General features: G+C 48.6%; 1 protein-coding gene across 1 annotated transcript; it reads left to right on the forward strand.

The window, feature by feature from the left end:
* Positions 1-1264: 1264 nt before the first annotated feature.
* LOC131671841 (uncharacterized) lies at positions 1265-4396 on the forward strand. Its single transcript, XM_058948600.1, has 3 exons — positions 1265-1471; positions 3830-4124; positions 4275-4396. Exons 1-3 carry the CDS (start codon positions 1265-1267, stop codon positions 4394-4396), a joined length of 624 nt encoding a protein of 207 aa, XP_058804583.1.
* Positions 4397-12124: the final 7728 nt, after the last annotated feature.

Here is a 12124-nt window from a genome sequence, read left to right on the forward strand (position 1 = left end):
GTACCGGGATCCGGCCGTGAATTTGTCATTGGGTGCGTTAGTTATGATTTATAAAAAAAACAGTCTACGATCTCTAGCGATTGGCAAAAAAATTTTTTCCTATCGAAATAAAATTTGTATTTATAGGTCTATAAACAATTATTAATGAAAACGTTATTTAGTTCGTTCGCATTGCTTTTTCAGTTTATCCACATGGAGGTCCGTTTGGTGGGTGAATATATTAAATAAATATAGCGATGATTTAAGTGTAAAGGAAAACTTGATGTTTTATTAAAATTAGACTAACTACTACAAATACTTAATAGTAGAGACTTAGTCTACGCAAAGACCGCGCATCTCGCAGAGAGTAGAGATGTAAGCGTGTCGGAAGTTCTAGCGTGAGTGACGATTCACTCGTCATACCTCAGCGAAGACGCTTCCCTTGGGCATCGGGGGAAGGTAAGTCCCACCCACGAAGTCCGTGAAAAGGGTAGCTGAGGACCAACGGGAAAGCAGGGTGATGAGACGTGTTTTGTCGCTAACAATAAGGGATTAGCGAGAGCGCAAAGCAATTTTCATTTATTGCGGGCGCGCCATAAAAATCGAAATTCGGCGCGGCAGTTAAGCGGCAGCCGCGCGACAGCTGAACTAAATTATTTTATTGATGCTGAGGAAAAACTGAAAGTTTTAACCAAGTAGATCAATAGATAAAGCACGTCCGCCACACACATTTAAACAATGGGACGATAAAGTCAAAACTGATTCACAGTTCATACATTATTATGAGTATTAATCTAAATCACGAAGAAAATGTAGTTCGTATATGCATCTATAAGTGCGAAAGACTATTTAAGAGCAATAATTTTTTGTGAAGCGAGATGTTCATTCGCCGTTTTTAAAAATTATCATGCACTGATACTTTATTTCGTAGTACGAATGTATACAATTCCTCACGTATTTTTCAGTCCAATTTTCCTTTAATAGCCTTAAGATTGTGGGCACGTAGAAGAGAAAAAATGAAACAGAACAAATGCAATCATAAAAGATCAAAATATTAACATAAATATTATTTTTTGTAAATAATATGGTTAAATTATCAAACTGCAATTCTTTGTACGGTATGACTCGCTTCGCTCACGTTGTCTCAAAAAACACAATACGACATATACGTGGATAGGAGACGTCTTGCGTCGCCAAACATCTATCAAAATGTGCTATAAACTGGAAAATTTATAAATTTTGTTCATTATTTCCAGATCGATTTCAAAATCGGTTTTCAGTCAATATGTGGACAGGCTTGATTGGTAATCAAATTATTGGTCCGGTACAACTTCCAAACCCACTAAACGCTGTAAATTACCTTGAGTTCCTGCAGGATATACTTCCAGGATTGCTTGATGGTGTGCCAGAAGAATTGCAAGAAAATCTTATTTTCATGCATGACGGTGCACCAGCACATACTGCTGTGAATGTTAGGAATTATCTTGATCAGGTAATTATTATAGTATACATTTGTAATAGCATGGGCCTTCAATGCCAACAATTTCGCTACTATTACCGAATTATTTAAGGGGAGGGTAAGGGAGGCGGTGTATTGCTCCTAGCAAAGCAGGAAAGAGAAGGTGTAGACTTAATAATTTCACACACTCGACTTCGTTAATCGACCGTTTATTACAAACGCACTACCTCGAGTGCCGACGAGAATACAAAACTACTTATCATTAATAATACGCAAAACTTACACTAAATAAGATGACCGGCACGTTAGCGCCATGTCACCTCATTAACCGACTCAAACTAAATTAAGTGACGAAGATACGTTGCGCCGGCTCGTGAGAGCCTGGCGCCGCACACAAACCGCGAGACAATGCCGAGGGAAATAGAGAGAGAAAAGAGAGGAGAGAAAACTAAACCTGACCAAAAGGGTGATGGCTGCTTGGCAGGTGGGCTGCAGGTGAGGTGGCTAGCGCGAGACGTAGCCCAGTTCTCGTTGTCACGGCTCTCACACTCTTTCTCGGGTTCGAGGCAAAGAAGATGACAATTCCACCCAGTGCGGCCGATCTCTCTCGCGTGCGCCGATCTAGTAACGAGTGCGTGCGAGTCAGCTTCTCACGCCTTCCCCACCACTGTCCTCCTAATCGACGGCACGCGGCACACGGCCGCGCGCCGAGCCTCACCAAACTACATATAATTTCTTTCTCTCTCTCTCTCTTACTCTTGACATATCTTCCCTTTCGCTTGCTCGCTGCTTGCCTTTTCTCCCTCTCTCTTCTAGCTGCAATACTAGAAAGAATAAAGGCAGGCATCATACACGTAAAATAACGTGCGTCCGATGCCAGCCGTGCGCCTTTGCCTAGGATGGAGGGGGAAGCAAGCATACGGTGCAGGCCATGACCAGCCTACACCGTCACACATTGTTGTTGGAAATATGTAAAAGCATCTCACCTATTTTGCTCTACGCATGTGCGTGACTACACGTCTCGCTCTCTCTTGGCGGCTAGCGGCGTTGCCGCTCAATTCGTTCTAGTCTCTTCCGTGACGCGGACGCCAAAGGCTTTCTCTCGAATAAAGAATTTCTTTTCTACAACTGCTTATTCACTTATTCTGCCTGCTTTACCCTTCCTTACCAAAAATTGTATTACGCAATTTCTCCTAATGAAAGTCTTAACGCTCTGAAATTTCATGTAGGATAATTTTGTCGTGGCTTTATGCCAATTATTTGCTGAAGGGAATATTGCTCTGACTTGAAAGGAAATTTAATTACTTTTATATTATTCTTTATAACAAATATAAAAGTCGTTCTAGCACAGATAGCCTTATGAAAATTTTCTACTTTGTATCATACTTGACGAGTTTTATTTCCGTCGCTCAAAGATTCTCAAATCTCAATTAAAATCCGCTCTCCTCCTCTTTCCCTTTTATTTCAACTCTACTTTAAATATAAAATTTTTTAATCTCTTCGTATGCTGCCAGTATTTTGATTACTCGTACTACTTCAGTCTACAGAAGTTTTAAAACCAACACGGCTTTATTAGTATACTTCGGGGAGCATGTGAGAGTGCATTCACAGTACAGCGCTAGAAACCAAATATGTATATGTCTGTACTTGCACCTGCATGTACAACTGTTGTAAAATTTTCAACTTTTACATTATTATTTTCAAGATCAAGCGATCTTGATATGCCCGGCTCATGAATACGTTAAACGGTAGTCCCGTTCAGGCTAGGAGAATTCAATGCAAAATCTTGGTCTACGTTCAGGTTTAAATTTTATTACAATTATTCTTCATACAGCTCCCGGACACTATTCTATCGGTTGTCGCACGCGCGCAGATCGCCTTGTCGCTGAGACGCGGAAGTAACAAAAACTCTCGGACGTTGATAATATGCACCAACAACTTGCCTTCGGTGCCGATCGTCGCTCTCACTGGGTATCAGCTGACGATGCCGGCTTCAAGCGCTCCGCGGCGACGGTCTCTAAACGACGTGATGGCAAGCCCCACGATCGTTCCAGACTCTTTCCACTGCTCACACTATCGGGAGGGCAACACGGGAACTCCCAATCTTGACCCGCTCGCTCACCTCCAGTATCCTCTTTCCAGTCTCTGTTCCTTCTGTCCTCCCTCGCTCGGCCACACCCGGGCCCGGAAAACAGCCGCGAGAACCCATCATCGCGGAATCCCCCTCTCACTTCAGAGCCAGAGTCGCCCTCACTCGAAGCGGGAAGCGCGCGAATTTCACTCGCACATGAAACTCGCACGTTACACTGTCGGCTAGAAAAATTATTGGTTTCATAACAAATTTTACGCAGGTATATTAAAATCACTTATAAAATATTTTAATTCTTCAAGGTATATGGCGGCCATTGGATAGGCAATAATGGTCCAGTACGCTGGCCAGCAAGATCTCCTGATTTAAACCCATTGGACTACTTTTACTGGGGGACATCCAAAGAAGCAGTTTACCACAATGGCGGCCCCAATGATCCAAATGAAATGATACGAAGAATTCAACATCACGCCCAGCATCTAGAACCCGAAAAAATACATGCAGCTACACATCAGATACGACGTAGAGCTATTTTGTGTATTCAGCAACAGGGGGGGCACTTCGAACAATGCTTGGATGGTGATGATGGTGGTAATGGTGATGATGGTGGTAATGGTGATGATGGTGGTAATGGTGATGATGGTGGTAATGGTGATGATGGCGGTAATGGTGATGATGATGTTGTTGAGGAGGAGGACGAGAATGGTGATGATGTTGATGTTGATGGCAATGATGAAAATGGAGAAGATGGTGATGATGATGATATGAACAACGATGGTGAAAATGATGGCAGCGAAGACGGTGAGGCTGATGATAGTATGGATGAAGATGATGACGACGTTGGAAACGATCCGGATTGGGAGATATGAATTGACATGTTTTTTATATTTTTTCTTTTCTACTAAGGTTTTACTAAAAACTAGTAGACAAAATTCGAATAATTCGATAAAACGTTATAGTCTGTGTAAATAAAGATGATTTGTTATATAAATCTGTTTTTTCAATCATCTCCCTTAGCTGTTTTGGTTGTTCTCAATACGGGCCTCAATTATTTAAATTTTCATACACCACTGAGTTCATCACAAATAGTTATGGATAAGTGGACTTATGAAAAATTTTTTCTAGAATTGAGGTAATTAGATAAATAATTAAAAAGAAGAGTGATAATTTACTCGTTCAACTTCTAAAACTGGAATCAAGACAAATAATTGTGGGTGAGGTGACAGAATGTCAACTGACGAAAGGTTAAATAAGCGTAGGGTGGTGAGACCGTTATCGTTATTCTACCTTTTTTTCCGCTCTCGTCCTTCCTTTCCCATATTTCCCAAAACATAGACTACGTCTAACTCTTGATCATTAACACTTATACCACAGCTTACCTTTGATCTGTTACATTACCTATTCCGCCCGTTGCTTTTGTCTTTTCAATATTATCTTCACGTCTTCTACGGCTAAACCAGGCCACACTATGCTCCTTTGCCTTTCTACCAAAGTCCATGTTTGACTCTGACTCTTCTATCAAGCAGCACTGAGCACATCTGCCCTTCACACAAATCTCTATATATCTGACACACTTCTAAGACCGCCCTGAGGTGGACCGTTTTTTCTTACGAGTCGTTGCTCTACCTTCCCATCTTCTTAAACTAAGCTCGCTCAGCCCTATTTTTTGAGACTCTGCTTCGACTAACTCTTTCTCCAAGTCAGAATGGCCTCGTCCGCTCGTCCGCCCTATTCCGCCCAGCCCCCAGCTCGTCTACCCTTTATGACGTAGCCCTCTGCTCGTCTAAGTTTCATGACGTTGCCCTCTGCCCGTTCGTCGTATTCCGATGTCTGCCTTTCACCGTCCGTCTAATTTCGACGCAGCCCTCTGCTCGTCTGCCCTATTAAACGCAGCCCTCCGCTCGTCTGTCCTGTTTTAACATAGCCCTCCGATCGTCTACACTTTTGGACGCAGCCCTCCCTCGTCCGTCTTATTTTACACAGCCCTCCGCTCGTGTGTCCTATTTCACACAGCCCTCTGCCCGTCCGTCTTATTTCGACGTCTCCCTCTCGCCGTCCGTCTAATATCGACGTAGCCCTCTGCTCGTCTGCCCTTTTAGACGCAGCCCTCCGCTCGTCTGTCCTGTTTTAACATAGCCCTCCGATCGTCTACCCTTTTGGACGCCGCCCTCCGCTCGTCCGTCTTATTTTACACAGCCCTCCGCTCGTGTGTCCTATTTCACACAGCCCTCTGCCCGCCCGTCATATTTCGACGTCTCCCTCTCGCCGTCCGTCTAATATCGACGTAGCCCTCTGCTCGTCTGCCCTTTTAGACGCAGCCCTCCGCTCGTCTGTCCTGTTTTAACATAGCCCTCCGATCGTCTACCCTTTTGGACGCCGCCCTCCGCTCGTCCGTCTTATTTTACACAGCCCTCCGCTCGTGTGTCCTATTTCACACAACCCTCTGCCCGCCCGTCTTATTTCGACGTCTCCCTCTCGCAGTCCGTCTAATATCGACGTAGCCCTCTGCTCGTCTGCCCTTTTAGACGCAGCCCTTCGCGTCTTCGCCTTGTTTCACACGGCCCCCCACCCGTCCGTCTCCTTTTACTCTGCCCTCCGCTCGTCTGCCCTATTTCATCAAGCCCACAGCTCGTTTGCCCTTTCCTACATAGCCCTCCGCTCGTCAGTTCTATTACGAGCCGCCCCCAGCTCGTCCGTCACATTTCGACGTAGCCCCCAGCTCGTCCGTGTCATTTCGCCTTGACTTCCGCTCGTCTGCCATATTCCGCCCAGCCCCCAGCTCGTCTACCCTTTATGACGTAGCCCTCTGCTCGGCTGCCTTTCATGACGCTGCCCTCTGCCTGTCCGTATTATTTCGACGAATCCCTTTCACCGTCCGTCTAATTTCGACGCAGCCCTCTGCTCGTCTGCCCTTTTAGACGCAGCCCTCCGCTCGTCTGTCCTGTTTTAACATAGCCCTCCGATCGTCTACCCTTTTGGACGCAGCCCTCCGCTCGTCCGTCTTATTTTACACAGCCCTCCGCTCGTGTGTCCTATTTCACACAGCCCTCTGCCCGTCCGTCTTATTTCGACGTCTCCCTCTCGCCGTCCGTCTAATATCGACGTAGCCCTCTGCTCGTCTGCCCTTTTAGACGCAGCCCTCCGCTCGTCTGTCCTGTTTTAACATAGCCCTCCGATCGTCTACCCTTTTGGACGCCGCCCTCCGCTCGTCCGTCTTATTTTACACAGCCCTCCGCTCGTGTGTCCTATTTCACACAGCCCTCTGCCCGCCCGTCATATTTCGACGTCTCCCTCTCGCCGTCCGTCTAATATCGACGTAGCCCTCTGCTCGTCTGCCCTTTTAGACGCAGCCCTCCGCTCGTCTGTCCTGTTTTAACATAGCCCTCTGCTCGTCTACCCTTTTGGACGCCGCCCTCCGCTCGTCCGTCTTATTTTACACAGCCCTCCGCTCGTGTGTCCTATTTCACACAGCCCTCTGCCCGCCCGTCATATTTCGACGTCTCCCTCTCGCCGTCCGTCTAATATCGACGTAGCCCTCTGCTCGTCTGCCCTTTTAGACGCAGCCCTCCGCTCGTCTGTCCTGTTTTAACATAGCCCTCCGATCGTCTACCCTTTTGGACGCCGCCCTCCGCTCGTCCGTCTTATTTTACACAGCCCTCCGCTCGTGTGTCCTATTTCACACAGCCCTCTGCCCGCCCGTCTTATTTCGACGTCTCCCTCTCGCAGTCCGTCTAATATCGACGTAGCCCTCTGCTCGTCTGCCCTTTTAGACGCAGCCCTTCGCGTCTTCGCCTTGTTTCACACGGCCCCCCACCCGTCCGTCTCCTTTTACTCTGCCCTCCGCTCGTCTGCCCTATTTCATCAAGCCCACAGCTCGTTTGCCCTTTCCTACATAGCCCTCCGCTCGTCAGTTCTATTACGAGCCGCCCCCAGCTCGTCCGTCACATTTCGACGTAGCCCCCAGCTCGTCCGTGTCATTTCGCCTTGACTTCCGCTCGTCTGCCATATTCCGCCCAGCCCCCAGCTCGTCTACCCTTTATGACGTAGCCCTCTGCTCGGCTGCCTTTCATGACGCTGCCCTCTGCCCGTCCGTATTATTTCGACGAATCCCTTTCACCGTCCGTCTAATTTCGACGCAGCCCTCTGCTCGTCTGCCCTTTTAGACGCAGCCCTCCGCTCGTCTGTCCTGTTTTAACATAGCCCTCCGATCGTCTACCCTTTTGGACGCAGCCCTCCGCTCGTCCGTCTTATTTTACACAGCCCTCCGCTCGTGTGTCCTATTTCACACAGCCCTCTGCCCGTCCGTCTTATTTCGACGTCTCCCTCTCGCCGTCCGTCTAATATCGACGTAGCCCTCTGCTCGTCTGCCCTTTTAGACGCAGCCCTCCGCTCGTCTGTCCTGTTTTAACATAGCCCTCCGATCGTCTACCCTTTTGGACGCCGCCCTCCGCTCGTCCGTCTTATTTTACACAGCCCTCCGCTCGTGTGTCCTATTTCACACAGCCCTCTGCCCGCCCGTCATATTTCGACGTCTCCCTCTCGCCGTCCGTCTAATATCGACGTAGCCCTCTGCTCGTCTGCCCTTTTAGACGCAGCCCTCCGCTCGTCTGTCCTGTTTTAACATAGCCCTCTGCTCGTCTACCCTTTTGGACGCCGCCCTCCGCTCGTCCGTCTTATTTTACACAGCCCTCCGCTCGTGTGTCCTATTTCACACAGCCCTCTGCCCGCCCGTCATATTTCGACGTCTCCCTCTCGCCGTCCGTCTAATATCGACGTAGCCCTCTGCTCGTCTGCCCTTTTAGACGCAGCCCTCCGCTCGTCTGTCCTGTTTTAACATAGCCCTCCGATCGTCTACCCTTTTGGACGCCGCCCTCCGCTCGTCCGTCTTATTTTACACAGCCCTCCGCTCGTGTGTCCTATTTCACACAGCCCTCTGCCCGCCCGTCTTATTTCGACGTCTCCCTCTCGCAGTCCGTCTAATATCGACGTAGCCCTCTGCTCGTCTGCCCTTTTAGACGCAGCCCTTCGCGTCTTCGCCTTGTTTCACACGGCCCCCCACCCGTCCGTCTCCTTTTACTCTGCCCTCCGCTCGTCTGCCCTATTTCATCAAGCCCACAGCTCGTTTGCCCTTTCCTACATAGCCCTCCGCTCGTCAGTTCTATTACGAGCCGCCCCCAGCTCGTCCGTCACATTTCGACGTAGCCCCCAGCTCGTCCGTGTCATTTCGCCTTGACTTCCGCTCGTCTGCCATATTCCGCCCAGCCCCCAGCTCGTCTACCCTTTATGACGTAGCCCTCTGCTCGGCTGCCTTTCATGACGCTGCCCTCTGCCCGTCCGTATTATTTCGACGAATCCCTTTCACCGTCCGTCTAATTTCGATGCAGCCCTCTGCTCGTCTGCCCTTTTAGACGCAGCCCTCCGCTCGTCTGTCCTGTTTTAACATAGCCCTCCGATCGTCTACCCTTTTGGACGCAGCCCTCCGCTCGTCCGTCTTATTTTACACAGCCCTCCGCTCGTGTGTCCTATTTCACACAGCCCTCTGCCCGTCCGTCTTATTTCGACGTCTCCCTCTCGCCGTCCGTCTAATATCGACGTAGCCCTCTGCTCGTCTGCCCTTTTAGACGCAGCCCTCCGCTCGTCTGTCCTGTTTTAACATAGCCCTCCGATCGTCTACCCTTTTGGACGCCGCCCTCCGCTCGTCCGTCTTATTTTACACAGCCCTCCGCTCGTGTGTCCTATTTCACACAGCCCTCTGCCCGCCCGTCATATTTCGACGTCTCCCTCTCGCCGTCCGTCTAATATCGACGTAGCCCTCTGCTCGTCTGCCCTTATAGACGCAGCCCTCCGCTCGTCTGTCCTGTTTTAACATAGCCCTCCGATCGTCTACCCTTTTGGACGCCGCCCTCCGCTCGTCCGTCTTATTTTACACAGCCCTCCGCTCGTGTGTCCTATTTCACACAGCCCTCTGCCCGCCCGTCTTATTTCGACGTCTCCCTCTCGCAGTCCGTCTAATATCGACGTAGCCCTCTGCTCGTCTGCCCTTTTAGACGCAGCCCTTCGCGTCTTCGCCTTGTTTCACACGGCCCCCCACCCGTCCGTCTCCTTTTACTCTGCCCTCCGCTCGTCTGCCCTATTTCATCAAGCCCACAGCTCGTTTGCCCTTTCCTACATAGCCCTCCGCTCGTCAGTTCTATTACGAGCCGCCCCCAGCTCGTCCGTCACATTTCGACGTAGCCCCCAGCTCGTCCGTGTCATTTCGCCTTGACTTCCGCTCGTCTGCCATATTCCGCCTAGCCCCCAGCTCGTCTACCCTTTATGACGTAGCCCTCTGCTCGGCTGCCTTTCATGACGCTGCCCTCTGCCCGTCCGTATTATTTCGACGAATCCCTTTCACCGTCCGTCTAATTTCGACGCAGCCCTCTGCTCGTCTGCCCTTTTAGACGCAGCCCTCCGCTCGTCTGTCCTGTTTTAACATAGCCCTCCGATCGTCTACCCTTTTGGACGCAGCCCTCCGCTCGTCCGTCTTATTTTACACAGCCCTCCGCTCGTGTGTCCTATTTCACACAGCCCTCTGCCCGTCCGTCTTATTTCGACGTCTCCCTCTCGCCGTCCGTCTAATATCGACGTAGCCCTCTGCTCGTCTGCCCTTTTAGACGCAGCCCTTCGCATCTTCGCCTTGTTTCACACGGCCCCCCGACCCGTCCGTCTCCTTTTACTCTGCCCTCCGCTCGTCTGCCCTATTTCATCAAGCCCACAGCTCGTTTGCCCTTTCCTACATAGCCCTCCGCTCGTCCGTTCTATTACGAGCCGCCCCCAGCTCGTCCGTCACATTTCGACGTAGCCCCTAGCTCGTCCGTGTCATTTCGCCTTGACTTCCGCTCGTCTGCCCTATTCCGCCCAGCCCCCAGCTCGTCTACCCTTTATGACGTAGCCCTCTGCTCGGCTGCCTTTCATGACGCTGCCCTCTGCCCGTCCGTATTATTTCGACGAATCCCTTTCACCGTCCGTCTAATTTCGACGCAGCCCTCTGCTCGTCTGCCCTATTAAACGCAGCCCTCCGCTCGTCTGTCCTGTTTTAACATAGCCCTCCGCTCGTGTGTCCTATTTCACACAGCCCTCTGCCCGTCCGTCTCATTTCGACGTCTCCCTCTCGCCGTCCGTCTAATATCGACGTAGCCCTCTGCTCGTCTGCCCTTTTAGACGCTGCCCTCCGCTCGTCCGTCTTATTCCACCCAGCCCTCCGCTCGTACCTCTTTTTATACTCTGCCCTCCGCTCGTCCGCCTTTTTACACCTTGCCTTCCGTTCGTCAATCTTATTTGGACGAATCCCTCCCACCGTCCGTCTAATTTCTTAGGTCGCACTGCGTTCGTCTGTCCTGATGCCCCCCAGCCTCATCCCCCGTTTCGTTTATTCTTCTCAAAATCCGCACCTTCGCCACATCCACTACTCTCTCCGAGCAGCCTGACACCTTTGAATCATTACGGATCTTCTTTCGTATGTCGGTTTTTTAAACGATGAAGTTACCATACGGAACAGGGCAACGAGAGATTGATTTTTAAAACAATTATGGAAATTTGTTTTTGGAATTTCTTTTCACCGAAAAGTGGCGACGACTTTTATAATTTTCAGTTTTTTATTATTTATAATTCTTAATTCAACTTGGAAAAATTGATGTACACACATTTACGCACTTTATGAAAAGCGTTTCGCTTCCCAGACTACGACTTAAAGTTCTAATGCGTTCTACAATAATCCTAATTATTTTGATAATTGTAGCTTGCTCGTCAGATTGATAATAATATTTCAGAAATGCGCAATGTATTGTAGATCTAGTCTTCAGCATTGCGATATTTTCTTTATAATTATTATGTGCTGGAAATAATTTCATGACTAATGATCATTACTGAAATTCAAATTTTACTTACCTGATTCGAGGCGCCGAGTTGCTGCAAGCCATCGTAGCGACAGTATTTTTGTTTACGAGCCACCTACTTGCCAAAATGCGTTTTTTCTCGGAGATTTAAAGCTCCTTCTATTATAGGCTCTATTAGAGTCTCACCCATAGTCTCAAATTCAGATGTGATACGATTCGCACGCGTGAGAAATTTTAGAATGGATTTCCTGTGTGTGACTAGTGTAAATCGTCTCGCACACGCGAATTGAGACTTTGTTCCAAGTGTGATGACACATCAGGAGTGAATTTCCCTCATGGAAATTTTCAGCCGAGGGTTGTCAGTATTTATTTATTATTATTTTATTTCTTAATCTTAAAAAAACGTATAACCAAGCTAATTGGAAACACACTGTACGTCTCTACCTATTGATCTCAATTTTCTCAAAAGCAAAAAAAGGCAATGATGTAGTAGCCGATCACAGCGATTTTCAGCATTAAATGAACATAATTCTTAAGTAAGACAGCGAGTTTGAATTCGACGATTACGAATACTAAATAACCTATTTCGCAAAATAAACACAAAAGCTTTCACGTACATCATTGTTATTAGTCAATCGGTATTGAACCGTTCTTTTTATTGATACGCGTTCAATCAATGAATACATATATCAGTATGTAGACGTGGGAGCTCCGTGTTGCAAG

The sequence above is a fragment of the Phymastichus coffea genome, unplaced genomic scaffold (assembly GCF_024137745.1).
Source record: "Phymastichus coffea isolate CEN01 unplaced genomic scaffold, Cenicafe_Pcof_1.1 PCOF00010, whole genome shotgun sequence".
NCBI lineage: Eukaryota > Metazoa > Arthropoda > Insecta > Hymenoptera > Eulophidae > Phymastichus > Phymastichus coffea.